The sequence below is a fragment of the Mustela putorius genome, unplaced genomic scaffold (assembly GCF_011764305.1).
Source record: "Mustela putorius furo isolate JIRA1106 unplaced genomic scaffold, ASM1176430v1.1 tig00000145_pilon_pilon_pilon, whole genome shotgun sequence".
Lineage (NCBI taxonomy): Eukaryota > Metazoa > Chordata > Mammalia > Carnivora > Mustelidae > Mustela > Mustela putorius.
In genome coordinates this window covers 25,276,179-25,292,243 of record NW_025421294.1, presented here as the reverse complement: position 1 = coordinate 25,292,243, position 16,065 = coordinate 25,276,179, and the positions used below count along the sequence as shown (strand labels likewise).

At 53.7% G+C, this 16,065-nt stretch overlaps 2 protein-coding genes across 2 annotated transcripts in view; both read left to right on the top strand.

Annotated features, from left to right (window-relative positions):
- Window positions 1-16,065, top strand: part of SLC25A48 (solute carrier family 25 member 48) — a 200,034-nt gene that overhangs the window by 141,030 nt on the left and 42,939 nt on the right. The window lies entirely within an intron of this gene.
- LOC101689563 lies at window positions 1,522-7,882 on the top strand. Its single transcript, XM_004744919.3, has 3 exons — window positions 1,522-1,844; window positions 4,230-4,673; window positions 5,477-7,882. The coding sequence occupies exons 1-3, from the start codon at window positions 1,833-1,835 to the stop codon at window positions 5,756-5,758; spliced, it is 738 nt and encodes a 245-aa protein (XP_004744976.1). The 5' UTR covers window positions 1,522-1,832; the 3' UTR covers window positions 5,759-7,882.

The following is a 16,065-nucleotide window of genomic DNA, read 5'->3' as shown; positions in this document are numbered from 1 at the left end:
ATGTAAACTAGACCTCAGAAAAGCTGATTTTTTAAAATATGTCCCTATAATGGGGGCACCTGTGCAGCCTGAGGCACTAAACATCCAACTCTTGGCTTTTGCTCGGGCTGAGGAGGGGTCCCAAGGATCCATGCTGTCACCGAGGGCTGTCTGACCTCTCCTTCCCCAGAGGCCTTAGTCCCCTCAGGTCTCCGCGCTCTTGCCTCCTCTCCTTGATGGGTCTTCCCCAGTCAGGGTCATGGGATTTGCCCCCCTGTCAGGCTCTATGCTTGGTGTGGAGTCTGCTCAGAATTCTCTCTCCCTCACCCTCTGCCCGTCCTCCTGCTCACTCACTCACTCCCTCCAATAAATAAATTAAAAATAATAAAAATATGACTGTATCATGAATTATAATTATGATAAAACTAAAGAGCTCAAGACAATATGGTATTGGCAGCGAGAGAGACAAAGAGAGGGACAGAACAATAAACTGGAGAAACTGACTTGAGTTTACAATAGTTAAGAATTTCGAAGGCAGTTACTTTGGTATTTCAAGTCAGGTTGGTGGAGAAATACATCATTCATAAATGATGTTGCATCAACATAGGGAACTGAAAATATAAAATAGAATGAGAGCCTTATCTATTACTACTTAAAAAAATAAATTCCATGTGGATTAAAGGGTTATGTCTATCAAAAAAAGGAAATAAGGCTTTCATGGCCCAGGATGAGGGTGAGGAAGGAACCTGGCTGGGTCACCCTGTGCTTGGAATCCTGCACTGGAGAAGCTTGAAGTTCCTGGAGATAGCCAGGTCTCGTGGCCCTGGGTGGTGTATCAGGGTTCTCCGGTCTCCAGCCCTAGGGCTAAGGATTACCTCTGAAGGCCGTCCCAGTGCTGAACTTCAGCTCCCCAGACTGAAACATGGACCCAGAGTGGTACCATTCCTGGCTCGAAGGGCTGGAGTGAGGACAGCATGTGGAGAACGCCCAGCGTGGTAGCTGACAACAAATGCTGGTCTCTTCCCTCAGAAGAGCAGCATCAGCTGGGGACAGAAGTTGGGGATGGTGGCTCCGTGGGGGAAAGCAGGTGTTCAGCATGAGTCCCTCTCACTTGGTGCTCACGAGTGACTGGGGAAGACCCATCGAGGAGAGGAGGCAGGAGCGGAGACCTGAGGGGACTAAGGCCTCTGGGGAAGGAGAGGTCCGGACAGCCCTCAGTGACAGCATGGATCCTTGGGACCCCTCCTCAGCTTCCAGGGGCGGTGCTGGGCCCTCTCTGATTCTCCCGGCACAGATCCCTGAGCGAGCTCATTGGCCCTATCGTGGAGAGCTGATCTCATTCCCGAAGATGCCTGCCTGTCCTTTGTTTTCCCCTAAGTCTCTGGAGAGATCTGGATTAAGTGGAATTAGAAACAGGTGAGGATCACAGGTGTTGGGCGCTTGGGCTGGAGTCTCCGTGGTAACAGAGCCATCTGGCTTTCTTGCCTGGCACCAGGCCTTGTGACTTCATGGTAGAATCTTCTCTGACAGGCAGGGGGGGATTCGCCAGAGTGAAGAGCAGGCCTGGAAGAAGGGACCTGCCAAGGGCAGCTTTGTCTTTCTCACCAGAGTTTGAAGATTAGCCTCGATCATGTCACAAATTGGGGCTACTGCTGGGTCCAGAATGGATGCTGGAGGCAGGGCCCAAGGGATAGCATATGTGGCATTGGGCACAGGCCACTTTGCCTAGCCCCTCTGGAGAGTAGGTGGGGCATACCCAGTCTCCTTCAATCCAGAACCCACAGGTGAAGCAGATCCAGGGCCCAGGCAGGGACGACTCAGGTGTGGGAGAACCGCTGGGCCAGCACCACAGGATGGCAGAAAGGGTAAGGCCTCGGGGGACCCAGGCCCTGCAGGGACACCGCAGTCCTAGATGGGTCTCTCTCCAGAAGCTGCTCATGAAGTAGTGCCGGGAGAGCCCTGCCAACCTTCATTCTTGTGTCAAATCCCTTTGCCCATACAACCAGCCCTGTGACCCACCTGTGTGTGAGTTAGTGTCCTGGGGTCACCACAAACTGGATGGTTTCACACAGCACAGATGTCTTCTCAAGCAGTTCTGAAGGCAGTCTCCTTCTCAGGGGCTCAAGGAGAATGTGCTCCCTGCCTCTCACAGTTTCTGGCAGCCAGCACTCCCTGGCAGCCGGCACTCCCTGGCAGCTCTTGGCTTGTGGCAGCATCCTCTCAGTCTCTGCCCCCAGCATCATAGGATGCTCGCCCTGTGTTTGGGTCCACATTTCCCTCCTAAGGACAGCAGTCGTCATATCTAGGGCCACCCTAATCTAGTATGACCTCATCTTAACTTGATTGCATCTGCACAGACTATTTCCAAAACAGACTGCATTCCCAGGGACCATGGGTACATATCTTATGGGGGACACAGTAGACCACAATACTACATAGGTCACAGCTTTGGAGTAGGGTGTACTTCGCCTCAAACTCTGCTACTGTCTCTAGCCCATCTTATTTCCTAGGCCCAGCAAAGCTGGGACAGGGCTCCTGTAGCTGGCCTGAGAGAGGATTGCACAGGGTCCATGGGGTGTCTGGGGAGGGTCTGGGGTGTCTAGGTGGTGCTGAACTGGGCACCAGCACTCGGGGGGAGGGCGCCTGACCTCTGCTCTTCAGGAGCTCTTATCCAGGGTTAGGACTTACTCTGGCCAGGTACATAAGAAGTTAGGACCAGGGACGCCTGGGTGGCTCAGTTGGTTAAGCGGCTACCTTCGGCTCAGGTCATGATCCCAGCATCATGGGATCGAGTCCCACATCGGGCTCCTTGCTCGGCAGGGAGCCTGCTTCTCCCTCTGCCTCTAGCCTGCCACTCTATCTGCCTGTGCTTGTGCTCTGTATCTCTCTCTCGTCTCTCTCTCTAACAAATAAATAAAAATCTTAAAAAAAAAGAAGTTAGGACCAGCATGACCACATGACATGAGGTTGGGGAAGGAAACTCAAGCCCAGAGGCCCCAGCAAAGATCAAGAAGACGAGGATCAGACCATAAGTCCCTTCCTGTGGGACTCAGAATCCAGAGGGTACCCCCAGACCTTCCCATGTACCCATGGGCTCTGGGCCTGATCCTGACAGGCAAAGGTGGACAAAGGTTACTGACAGGTGCTCTGGGCTTCTCTGACCCGTCTGGGGCTAGAAAGTAACTCCTCATTCCTCTCCCCAACCTCCCCACAAGGCATATCTTCTCCTTCCTATGACAGGGAGTCTGGCAAGGACTTTGTTCCTGGCCAAACCCAGTTTAATGTTCTCTTTCTTCCTCCTCCCCTCTTTCCCCCCCTCCTGCCTGCCTTTCCTTTATTCCAATATTTGGAATCTGCCATATGCTGGGACTGTTCTAGGCCCTGAGGATACAGAAGACAGATGGATATTGCCTCAGTGGAATTTGTAATGAGGGAGATGAGAGATATTAATAAGTAACCATGCAGATGTATGTTTTGTAGCAGAGGGGTGGGTGCTCTGAGTGAGGGGCCTCAGGGTGGTGGGAGTCAATAACAGAGTGATGCAGCTAAATCAGGGAAGTATGGAAATGGCCTGGAGCCAGGGGCTGAAGTTGTCAACCAGGGAGGGAGAAGGAAGAGATTCTAAGCGGGAGCATTAGCAAAGGCCCTGTGGCAGGAGGCTGCTAGGCGAGTGAGAAGGACGAAGAGTTCTGTGTGGCTGGACTGGACAACGAAGGGAATTTGAGATGGCCTGAGAGTTAGGAGATTAGCCCAGCCTGCAATGAGCCAGGAGCATCAGACAGACAAGACCACCACACACCGGAACAGGCAGACCACAGAGCAAGAACGTTCCAGTGTGGGAGATGTGATGGGGGAATTGGTTAGGACTCAAAGCAGGGGTGGAGGGCTGGGGTTGGGAAGGTTCCTCTGAACTGATAGGTGAAAGGCAGATCTGGGCATGGGCCCTAAAGCTAGACCAAGCTTAGCATGACTGAGGAAGGGTAAGGAGACTGGTGTGTAGAGAGTAGAGCAATCAGTGGAGAGGGATGCAAGGCAGAGTGCAGATGCTGGCGAGGCCAGATCCTCCAGGACTCTTGGGTAACCTACTCATGGCTGGCCGCCCCTGCTGGGTTCTAACAAGGAGAGCTGCACTCAGGTTTATACTTTGGAAAGAAAGACCCCTCTGGCCTCCAGTGTCAGCAGGAATGGGGAGGAAGCTCAGGGGCAGGGAAACTGGGCTGCCGTAACAGATGAAACCCTTCTCTTCCCAGTCATCCCAGAAGAGCTGTGAGTCTGAGCTCTGGGTCTCGGTCTCCCAGAGCCTCCTGGAGGAGGACAGCCCAGAGCCCCTGTCCCAGCATCTCCAGGCCAGCACTTCCAGAGGCAGTGAGCCTCTCAGCAGCCTAGATCTCCCCTGTGGCTCCCTGGTGGCCTCGGAGTACCTGCCTTTCTTCCGCACCTATGGGAACCTCCTGACTGTGGAGGAGCCAGCCCCGCTGCCCAAGGTTTGCAGGGACCAGAACATCAGAGAGGTGCCATTCTCTGAGGACCCAGAACCACCCAGCGGCTTCTTCCCTTACTACCGCTCCAAGGAGGAGAGTTTTCCCAGCCTGGTCCTTCCTGATAGGTTGTATGGGGGCTCCCAACACCTGCACACCAGGAAGGAGGTCCTGACTGGCTGCGTTTGCAGGATGACTGTCAGCTGCCAGTGCTCTGTGAGTGGTGGAGTATGGGGAGGGGACCCTGGCATCCTTTAGACCTCTGTCCTGGGATCTAGCCCAGTAAGCCAGGCCAGCACCACTACTGCGGTCTGCTGGGGCTCCCAGAACAAAGTGTACAGAGACTGGACACAGACCACCTTGCTTCATCCCAGCTCAGCGACTTGTGGGGGGGGGCAATGTTTTTAAGCCCCTTGAGCTTCAGTTTCCTTGCAGAAGAGAGATAATAGTACAGCTGCTCTCAGAGCCTCAGTGAGACTTACATACAGTAATACGCTGATTACACCAGGCTTAGCCTGTGTTCCTGGACAGGAACATCTTAGTCCTCATGACCTGCTCAGCATCCAGACAGATGCTTCCTGTGCCTCATCTCACTTGTCCTAGTAATAGTCCTGTGAGAGAGGCCTGATTGTTATTCCCATTTTACAGATGAGAAAAATGAGCCTTGGAGAAGTTAAATGACTGGCCAAAGACATTGCTAGCGAGAGCAAACCTGGGATCTGACCCCAAGCCTGCACCCTGGCATGTCACTACTAGCCACTAGCAGCACCACAAAGCTGGGTGCAATGCCTTGACTGCAAAGACAGGGCAGGCAGGATGAGTGGGTTCTAATGCTGGATGCACTCCTCCTTGCAGGGAGGCCCAGAAGGGCAGATGACCCTGCTTAGTGTCACCCGGTCTATAGAACAGGCCAGCCTTCTAACCCTACCGCTGCTGGGCAGTTGCAGGCCCAAGGCCAGTCCTGGATTTCCAGCTGGACCTGCGGGCCTGGCTCACCCTCTTGTCTCCTTCCCATACAGGCTGCCTCGGCAAGCCCAGGCGTCCTCCCCGGGTCCTTCTCTACACCACCCTGCTGTCCCATCCTGCTGCTTTCGGCCGGTCACTCTCATGACAGCAGCCTGACTGTCCCTTTCTCCAGTGATGCTGCCTTCAGGGGCCCCGGCCTTTGTGCCTCGGGATTCGTGCCATACTACAGAACCCCTGAGGAGAAGCTGCATACCAGCCCTGGGCCTCCTTCCTCTCTGTCCGGGAGCCGGGAGCCCGCAGGGGAGCTGCCCAGGCCTGCTGCCACCAGAGTGTGAGGGAGCAGGAGCCCCCGAAGAATGGGCCCCAGTACCTGCTCAGCAAGAGGTGAAGGTGGCTGGCGGGGAGGCTCCCCGAACTGGCCTGGGACCTCCTGCCTCAGTGCCTAGGACCCACAGAGAGGTCAGGAGGGGCCCAAAGGCAGGCAGGCCCCACCATCCCCCTCAGTCTACTTGGGGGGGGGGCAAACAAGAGGACCCTGTGCCCTGCCAGTGTGTAGCTCTACACCACTGTCCGACTCAGCAGGCCTGGGAGCTGCCTTCTCTCCAAGGAACTGAGAGGCTCAATCTGTGCCCCCTTGCAGCCACAGGCTCAGGAAGTGACCCCCAGCCCGGGGGGCTCCCTTGGGTCTGCTAGCCAGAAAAACCTCCTGATGACTAATGGAGTGCAGCAGCCCAAAAGTGGCTCCACAAAGGGGAGGTCAGTCTGGCCCAGCACTCAGACCTCCCCACGGTCCTGGCTCTGCTCTAGCCTGAGCTCCAGGCTCAGGGCAGAGAGCAGGGTCCACCAAACAATGGAGGGCTACAGACCAGAGCTAAGTCACCGCATTACGAGGGTTGGAATTGATGCCCTACTGTGATAGTTTGGAGAAATACAAATGCAGCTTCCATGTATAGAGTATTTGCTGTGGGTTAGGGATAGACACTGGGTCAACTCTATTCTCCAGTTAAAGAAACAGGCTCAGAGAGGTGGGCTGTAGGCCTGGGCTCACACAGCTCACCAATAGTGGAGCTGGGATTCATACCCATGCCTGTCCTCGGGGCCTGAGTACTTAAAACCCTTTCTTTTACACCGTTCCTCAGTGAGTCTTCACACAGCAAGGAAAGAGCCAGCTGCCACCCGTCACGCTCCCTAGAGGCCATCCCACCTTGCCTTCCCCCACAGGCCTCCTTCCCTTGCCTGGCTCACTGCGCTTTGGAGCAGCAAGCAGGGGAAAGCAGCATAACACATGTCTACCAAGGACCGGCCTCGCCGACCACTGGCGATAACATTTCCTGGTGCCCCAGCCTTAACCCCAAACTCCAGGCTTACCCCACAGCATGGCGGATGGCCCTGAGGCTGAAGCACGTGCTTATGATGACAGCACGTGCCCCCCCCCCCTCTGGGAATGTGAACCTTGGCTCCTGTTCGAAACAGCCTCTTGGTACCCACGTTCACAGCCACTCTGTCCCGTGGCACTGGTCTCATGTCCCTTCCCCTCCCCTCTGACCCGTACACCCCTGATGGCTGGATTCCTGTTCCTCCTCCACCCAGGAGGACACCCTTACCAGCTCCCCAGTCTTCCCGAGGGTGGCAAAGTTGAGAGGACGCACGCTAGAAATCAGTCGGTTGTACTTCAGTCACATCCAAGAATTTCTTTTTTTAAAATGCACTTAAAAAAAAAATTTTCTGAGGCACTTGTATGACTTCCCTTTGGGTTGGGTTGACAGTAGGGTGAAGACATTTAGGTGCCCTTGCTGGAAGGCTCCTTGGCTTTGTATATGTGCTGCCGAAGCGAGCACAACTCCTTGGCTTTGTTCTTGGGGGGGCGGGTGACTGGTCTTTCCCCTTTCACATTCCACAGGGCTGGGGCCAGCTAGCTGGCATCTCTGGGCTCTCACTGCCCTCAGAGAAACGGACTGGGTTGGGAAGTGTCTGGCTGCGTGTTAGAACTCTCTCCTTGTGCAGTCCAAGCTGGGTCGGCCATGTGGCTTCCTCTTCCCATGCGAGTGGCCTCCCAGGCTTCAGCAGGGCCACCTGCCAGCACTCCCAAGGGAGCTGGATGAGCCTGACTGGCTCGCATGCTGAAGAGAACCTCCCGTGTTTCAGGACTGAGAGATTTCTGGAGCGAGGGGTTCGCAGAAAGGATCTGGGGCAGAAGAGGTCCCGGGTGAAGGAATGGGCTTATGTGGAAGAGCAGGTGGCTTGCTGCTCGTTGGTCCAGGTGGCATCGGCTGGGAGTTCTGTGCTGACACAGACACATGCCCAAACATATGTCAGGACACCGAGGCCATAAAAAGGATAAACGCCAGCTAACTTCCAGTGTTTGCTGTGTGCCAGCCATGGGGCTGAGCACTCATGGGCATTGATGATGAGTTAAGAATGATTTCATTTAGGGGTGTCTGGGTGGCTTGGTCCATCAAGAGGCTGCCTTTGGCTCAGGTCATGATCCCAGGGTCCTGGGATCCAGCTCTGCGTTGGGTACCTTGCTCAGCGGGAGTCTGCTGCTTCCTCAGTCCCTCCCCTCCTCGTGCTTTCTTTTTCTCTCTCTCAAATAAAAATCTTTGAAAAAATTTTAAAGAAGAATGATTTCATTTAGGTGTGATTAGCTCTCCCATTTCACAAATGAGAATATCAAGATGCAGGTTGATTAAGTGGCTGAAGGAAGAACACAGCAAACAGTAGATTCTGGCTGTGAATGTGTGTCATCTAGACCCCATGCCTTTGACTGTTACGTTTAGATCATAACATTAACATGATGCTTACCATCTCTCAGATATCGATTTCTCTATAATAAGTCATCTCAGAACTTAGTGGCTTAAAATAATGACATACACATATTTTCTCCCAGTTACGAGGGTCAGGGACCTGGCAGCAGCTTGGTTGGGTGGCTCTGGCTTGGGCTGTCTCGTGAAGCTGTCGTCAGTGTATTGGCCAGGGCTGCGGTCATCTGAAGGCTGGACAGGGGCTGGAAGCTCTGCTTGCTCACTCCCGCGGCTGACAAATTGGTGCCGGTGATTTGGGAGAAGACCTCTGTCCTTCCCCTTGTGGGCCTCGCCACAGGGCAGTGGCGTGGCCTCCCAGCATGGTGACTGGCTTCCCCTAGAGCAAGTGATCCCAGAGACCAAGGCAGAGCTGTAATGTTGATTCCCAGCAAGCCTCGAGAGTCACGGCTTGTTACCTTTGGCATACTCTGTTGATCACGCTGATGTGTTGTCATTCAGTGTGGAGAGACTTCACAAGGGCATGAATGGTGAACGTGAGTGTCCTCCTGGACATGGCTACCGAAATGCTGTCATACAAGATACAGAGCCCAATTCTGGTGACTCACAGCAGGAGTGAGCTTGTTCACTGTGGCTGGCATGCTGGAGGGAGAAGGTAGGGCTGTGGCTGGCAGTCACCCTGAGGAGGACAGGCAGCCGACTGTTGTCACAGGAGAGCTACAGGCGTGGGGGCAGTGGGTGGCTTCCCTTCTGCCTGGGCCCCAAAGGGCCTTGTACCTCATTTAGGGCTGGCTCCCCTGAGCCTGCTCCCTGGCCACAGCTTTTGGCACTTAGCAAATCTCTCTTTTCTAATCTAATCCATATGGTTTGGGATTTTGTTCTTTTAAATTTTTCCTTTGTGCTTTATACAAAATTGAGATGTCTTTGGAGTTCTTTAAAATCTCTCCTCTCTTAGCAATGGAAGTTTGTTCTTTGCCACATTCACAGGGACCCTGGAGCAGAGAACAGTAGGATTTGGGTGGGTTTTATCACACCCTGTGGCTCTCCTTAAGGTGATGCACAGCAAGTGGGAAGAACTGTGCTCTCCCTGGGTGTGGAAGGTACTGATGGTCCTGGTTCCTGCCTGCCTGTTCCCTGGCCACCACCCTCATGCAGAGGGCATTCAGGTATGCATGTCCTGGTGTGACAGTGAACTGCCCAGGCAAGTGTGGGGAGGGAGACCATAGCCCTTCTGAGAGGCTTGACCAGCACAGGCCTCCGCTTCTTGGGGACAAGATGACCAGGTCCTTGCTGAGAGCAAAAGCTAATTTTAAAGGAGCCCAAGCCACCCTCAGCCTGGGCCGGGGAGGTTTGTCTCGGTGAGATGCAGATGGCTGCAAGACGGGTCCTCTGTCCCCTCACAGGGAGCAGCACGAAGACTGAGACCACCTACAGTCAGTTTGCTGGCTAAAATTCCCAAGCCTTCAGCCTCCCCTCCCACAGCAAGAAGGCTCCTCAGGGTGTCCTGCCATCCCTGGCTGGCATTACTCAGGCTCTTGCCTCTGCCCACCTGCCTTTCTCTACTACCTTCATGGGTCAAAGCCCAGGTTGTCTCTTAGGATCCACCCAGAGGTCACCTCCCTCCTGAGGGTTCTGAGTGTGTCCTCAAGACATTCTTCTGTCCCTCCTGGCCTGTATTTTTTTCAGATCATCCAAAGTAGTGGGTTTCCTGGCCTCCCCTGCAGGACCCTGTATCTGATGTTTGAAGAACGCATGCTGGGGAGACCTACCACATGGCAGAGCTTGGCCACACATCTTCAGCACAAACTTCTCTCCTGCTGTCAGCATCTCAAGCCCCCTGTATCCCTGGCAGGTTGGTCCCCAGTAGGTGTTCAGCAGAGGCTTTGGGATGTGGTCGCAACTGCTATTCTGGATCCTTCCACCCCTCCATCCTTTCCTCCCATAGAAACCCATCCACTGTAGATCTACCTGGTCCCCTGACCTGCCCAGCCTCCACATGTCCTCAGCACCAGACCACTGATGTCCAGGAGTTGAGAAGAAAAGCCCAAGGTGGACCAGGCTTTCCTTGCTCTCAGATGTGCACAGAACCAGCTCAGCCCAGGGGAGTCTGTCAGGGAGAACCGGACAGAGGATATCCCAGGGCATTCCCCATGATTACTGGGGCATCTGCTGCAGAAGCCCTAAGAATATGAGTGTGGTTGGCAAATATTCATACCATCTTATTGATGGTGGGGAAATTAATCACAGAAGTTAGGACATTTATGCAGATGGGCTAGAGCAGGGATAGGGACAAGCAAGGGCTTTGGAAAAAGTCATCTCCACTTTCTGCGTCTTGGCCAAGAGGCAGCACTCTAGTTAAGAGCTAGGCCCTGGAGTCATACAGCAGGTGTATAATCCTCCATTCACTGGCTGTGTGGCTCTGGGGAAATTGCTTAACCTCCCTGAGCCTTACTCCTCTGAGCTATAAAATGGGGAATTTACTCACAGAATACAGTGAGATGTTGGAAGTAGAGTACTGGGCCAGCTTGGAGCCCTGGTTTAAAAAAAAAAAAGACCCTGGTACATTTGCTGTCTTGTTGAATCAAGGCAGGTGAAGCGATTGGGGGTGTCATCTCTCTTTACTGTGGCATTCTCCCTCCCAGTACCGTGAGCTCCTCACAGCCTCAGATGGATCCTCTTCAGTCCCCTCAGATGTCCCCTCTGGCACCTTCAGATCCCTGCGAGCCTCCAGCTCAGCTCCTCTTTTACTGCCCAAGTGTATGCACTGCCAGCCCCAGGGCAGAGGAATCTGGGCCGGGAAACTCCCTCTGGAGCGGCCAAGCTGGTTTTTTCCTCCTGGGAGTCCCAAGTGCTGGACAGCAGCGCTCTCTGCTGGCACGTCTTGATAAGACACGCATAGCCCGTGTCACGGTGGCCCAGAATTTTATACTTTTTGGTTACTGCCTATGGTGGAAGTTATCTGTACTCTCCAAAAGACAGGAAGGGAAACTGAGGGTTGGAGTTGCCCACGGGGCCCAGGGAGGCAGCAGCAGCACCAGAAGCAGAGCCTAGGCTGCCCAGTCTCCCAGTGGCTGCTTTGCCCCTTCCCAGCCCTTCCCAGCCCTGCAACTCTGTTTCTTGACTTGGAGTCAAATTGATTTAATGCTGATTCAAATACAGTCTGAACATGCTTTGAAGTTGTTTGCTTTCCCAAACAACTGTCAATAATGAAGGGAATGTCGCCCCAAGTGAGAAGTTTGAACAGCACCTTAAAAACCACCATATGCTCTTTCCCTTTCCATTAGATTTGGAAGGAACCAGAGACCTCCCATTGTCTGAGACCAGTACAGGATGGATGCAGCAGGTACAAATGCCCAAAGAAAAATACAACATACACATGTGTTTCCACTTAATTCATTTGCATTCAGCGATCAGGAATTCCCGTTCATCTGTTCCATGGCCAAGGCTTAGGACGCAGTGGTGGTGGGTGATTCCGAAGAGTCCTTTGCTCCGAGGCTTCCTGGGCATTGCTCAAGGACTGACCACTATGGTAAGGGGTAGAATGAGAAATAAGGATGCCTTGAGAGAGACAAGGACTTGACCTTGGCCCAGGGGCCTGGAGAGCCCTCTATGAAGAGGATGTTTCACCTTAGGCCTGAAGGAAGTGGAAGCTCTCCTCTAGAAAAGCAAAAGGAGGGAGCCACAAGCAGGAATGGTTAAGGCAAAGGTCTTGAGGTGGAAAAACATCTGGTAGCTTTGAGGGCATGAAGGAAGCAAGGCTTCTGTGACATGCCAAGAAAGGACCAGGGCCTCTCCTGCTCTGCCTTCTATCTGGGCCCCCTCTGAGGCTGTCTGCAGTCAGGAAGCCTTTCAGAATTCTGCTCCACAGCCTTTCCTTTTCCACAGCCCACTGAGTGGTGACTGGCCACCAGGCCTGTGCCAGGCACTGCAGGTTTACAAGAGAATAAGGCACTGCCCTGTTCTTAGGAAGACAGACTAACCTTTAGAGTGTAGCAGCTATGATATGGATAGGCCCAGGATATTCTGGAAATACACTTGAGAGAGAGCGGGTCCAGGGCGGAGCATGGTGGTGAGTGCTTCACAGAATGTGTGACAGGAGAAGGTGGGGGCTGAGCTGAGTCTCAAATGGGTCAGGTAGAGGGGTTAGCTAGAGAAGCTGAGGGGAAGGCATTCACAGGAAGGGAACATGTGTGCACAGTCATATGTGGAAAGCAGGTGGGGTTTAGAGGACATGTTGTCCAGCTTGAGGTGGGGGTGCCAGGAAGTGGGGGAGTCTGAGGGGAGATGGTAGGAAGTAAGAAGTAGAAAGGCTGTCAGATCCAGGCCCACATGCCGAGCTGGGGTGTTGGAGTTATGCTCAAGGCCATGGGGAATCATTGGAGGTCCCTCAACAGAGGAGGGCCAGAGCGGATGCAAGGCTTCAGAAGCTCACTGTGGCAGCAGTGGGGGGCTAGACAGGGGATGGGGCAGAGGGCCTCTGTCACCCTCATCTAGGCAGGCAGTGGCACAGGCCTGGGATCAGCCACATAGTGAGAGGCCAGAAAGGGCTGAGCGTCAGCGCCAAGGAGGAGATGGCTGTTGGGAAGAGGCCTGGGGCAGAAAGAGGAATCAGAGACAACACCCAGGGTCTGGCTTGGGTGACTGGCTGGGTGGGAAAAGAGGAATACTCGGGAAAATAGGAATACTTGGGGAGTTACATAGCTCATCAAAGGACATGTCACATCAGAGATGACATGGGGCTACCCAGGTAGAGGTGTTGGGTAAAGAAAGGTGTGAGGTCTGAGTGGGAGATGAGATGTGGAGCTTGTGAGTGGAGAGATGCGGACATGGTTGGGCCAGGGTGTTGATGAGGGTCCTGAGGACCTCATGGAGGTCCTCTAAACCCCACCTGCTTTCCACATATGACTGTGCACACATGTTCCACGGGGGTGGAAGCACCAAGGAGAGAGAGCAGAACAGCAGAGAAGGGGAGAAAGCTGAGCAGGGCTGGGCTTCCAGAAGGGAAGAGAGCAGGAGGCAGGGTCACAGCCACAGACCGTGAGGCAGGAGCAGCTGGCTCAGGACTGTGTGGCTCAGGCATGTGTGGCTCAGGCATGGCAGGTGCAGGGGTCAGGGGTGGGAGGGAAGGGCTTGGCCTAGAGAGCCTTGAGGAGGCAGAGCCTTGAGGCTGGATAGACTGGGTGTAGCCCAGAGAGGAAGCCTGGAGGCTTCCCTGACAGCTGCCTGGCACACAGCTCCCTCCCCAGGGCTCTCACCGTTGCCCTCCTATGAGCAACTCAGACCGCCTCCTCTCTGACAGCTCCCAAGAGTGGAGACAGGCCCATAGTAGGTGTTCAGGAAAGTCATCACCTGAAAAGGCAAACGAGAGGTAGGAAGTGGGCCGCTGGTTGTCAGGTGTTAGCAGCACATCCCACGTGCATACCCCACAGCAGCAGGAAACGCTCCAGGAGGGTACCTCTTGGGAAGAGTTGAGGGAGAAAGGAAATGGGGACTTCTCTGGCCCTAGCAACCCAGGGAGTTGATCTCTCTGTGCCTCAGTTTCCAAAACCTCTCTCTTGCAAGGGTAGAATATAAATGTGCATGGTAGCATTCCAAATGCTCCCAAGCAGGGAAACCAGAAGTCAGCCACAGACCAGACCCACTACTCAAGAGTGAGCCTTCTGCCAGGTCCCCAGCCTAGTGGTCTGGCTTGCTCTAGGCCAGCCCCGTGACTGCCATTGGACCTGGGTCCTCCCCCTCCCTGTCTGGTGATGTGCCTCATGGGTAGATTTATGGCACTCCTCTGGGAATGGAACACAGTGGTTGATTCTGGAAAAGAGCCCACTCCTTCCATTCTGCTGCACTCATTAGCAGTTTAAGCAGTAGCTTTCAGAGCCACTGCCTGCCAACTCAGGACCTTCCAGTTACTGCTGACACAGGACTGAGGAACAACAATTGGCCTGGTGGTCCTCTGAGACAGTGGGCCTCTCCACCTATTGACTTGTTCAGTGCTGAACCCACACAAGGGCCCATCTTGGGAGACCATTCATGTCTTGGAACTGTTCTGGCACATAGCTCAGGCCTGGTAGGTAGGGCACAGCTTGGGGGTCAATGCTCATGGTGGGCCCTGACTCCTCAGCAGGCTTCTTGGCCCTTATCAAGCAAGCCTCAGTGGCCAGACTTTGTCTTGCTTTGGAAGAAGGAGACCTGGGTGGCTATTGCATGATGGACTGGAGGAGGTGACATAGACGTGCTAGCAGGATAAAGAGCAGACCCAGAAGAGGCCCCTTCTAGACCATACCTTCACCGTGAGGGGTGCCAGGGCTCGTATCCTGCTGGAAACCAGCATCAAATCACTTTCCTCCTTGGAAGGAGGTCAGGGAACTCCCACTGCACCATAAGCACCTCCACATAGCCAGGCTACCTGCCCCAATGAGCATGGACCTCCAGCTGGGTTCTGGCTGGGTGCAGAGCCTACCTGCAGAGAAGATATTTGAGGGACAGAGGAAAACCTCTCAACCTTCCTGGGTGGCCCAGAGCACACAGTGTAGGCTGAGCCTGGATCTGAGGGGAGCTTGGCCCCTGGAAAGCTCTATCTGAAAAGCTGACACGACCCTGAATGTCCAGGTGTTTGCTTGCATGGGACATGATTGAGAAGGCAGTAAGCATCAGCTCCTGGGGCTGGGAGACAGAAGAGAAAGCCCACGGCTGATTGGAATCAGTGATGTCAGAGCCGTGTCAGGTGCACACAGGGTTCCACTGGGGCAGTAATCAGCAGGGGACGTATATATGTTACCTTAAGTGTGGGGTCTAGCTAGGAAGTCTGAAATCTGGAGCACAGGCTGGAAAGCTGGAGATATTCAGGCAGGAGCTGACACTGCATTCCACAGGCAAAATTTCTTTTTCCTCAGGGAAGCTTCCATTTTCCTCTTTAAAAAAAAATTTTTTTAATGAAAAAAATTAATATTAACTTTTTTGAGAGAGAGGGAAAGAGTGCGTAAATGAGGGAACACAAACAAGGGGTTCCAGCAGAGTGGAAGGCTCCCCACTGAGTACGGAGTGTGATGTGGGGCTCAACCTCAGGACCCTGGGATCATGGCCTGAGCCAAAGGCAGTGGCTTAACCGACTGAGCCTCCAGGTGCCACTAATTAAATCAATCAATCAATTAATTAATTAAAATAATCTCTACACCTAACAGGGGCTTAAACTCCAGACCCAAGATCAAGAGTCTCATGCTCTTCCCACTGAGCCAGGCAGGTGCCTCTCCATTTTGCTTTTTAAGGCCTTTCAACGAATTGGGTGGGACCCACTCAGATTATCAGAGATAGGCTCCCATACTTAAAGTCACCTGGTTTGGGATGTTAACTTCATCTATAGAAATACCTCCACAGCGACACCTAGGTTAGTGTTTGATGGAATCGCTGGGTTCTGCTGGGAGGCCAGGCAGACACACAGAACTGACCCATAGCGGGGGTGACCCTAATACCTGCTCCCAGCTGCTGTGAGGAGGAGGAACCATGAGGAGTGGAACCATGCACAAGGCCCTGGGCACAGACTCTGGCCTGAAGACATCCAGATAGCAAGTATTTATTTTGAGCTGACTTGAGTCTAACTTGGGGCTAGGTGCTTTCCACACACTCTTTATTCTTGAATAGATAGGGTTCTGCAGCCTGGGACTAGCCAGAGGGGTGTGGAGGGTGTGGCCGTGGAAGAGTCCTTGACCTCCAAAAAGGGCCTGCAAAATTGTTTCCTGTGTCTTTCACAGCGGAACTGTCTCCTAGCTTTCAATCAGCTCCTCGGAAAACTAAGGACTTGGGGCTAAGCTGCTCCCTGCGCAGTTAGAAGTCCTCCAGCACTGGTTTAAATGATCCTATCATGCAACCTGGGGGCTTAAGTGGGTAGG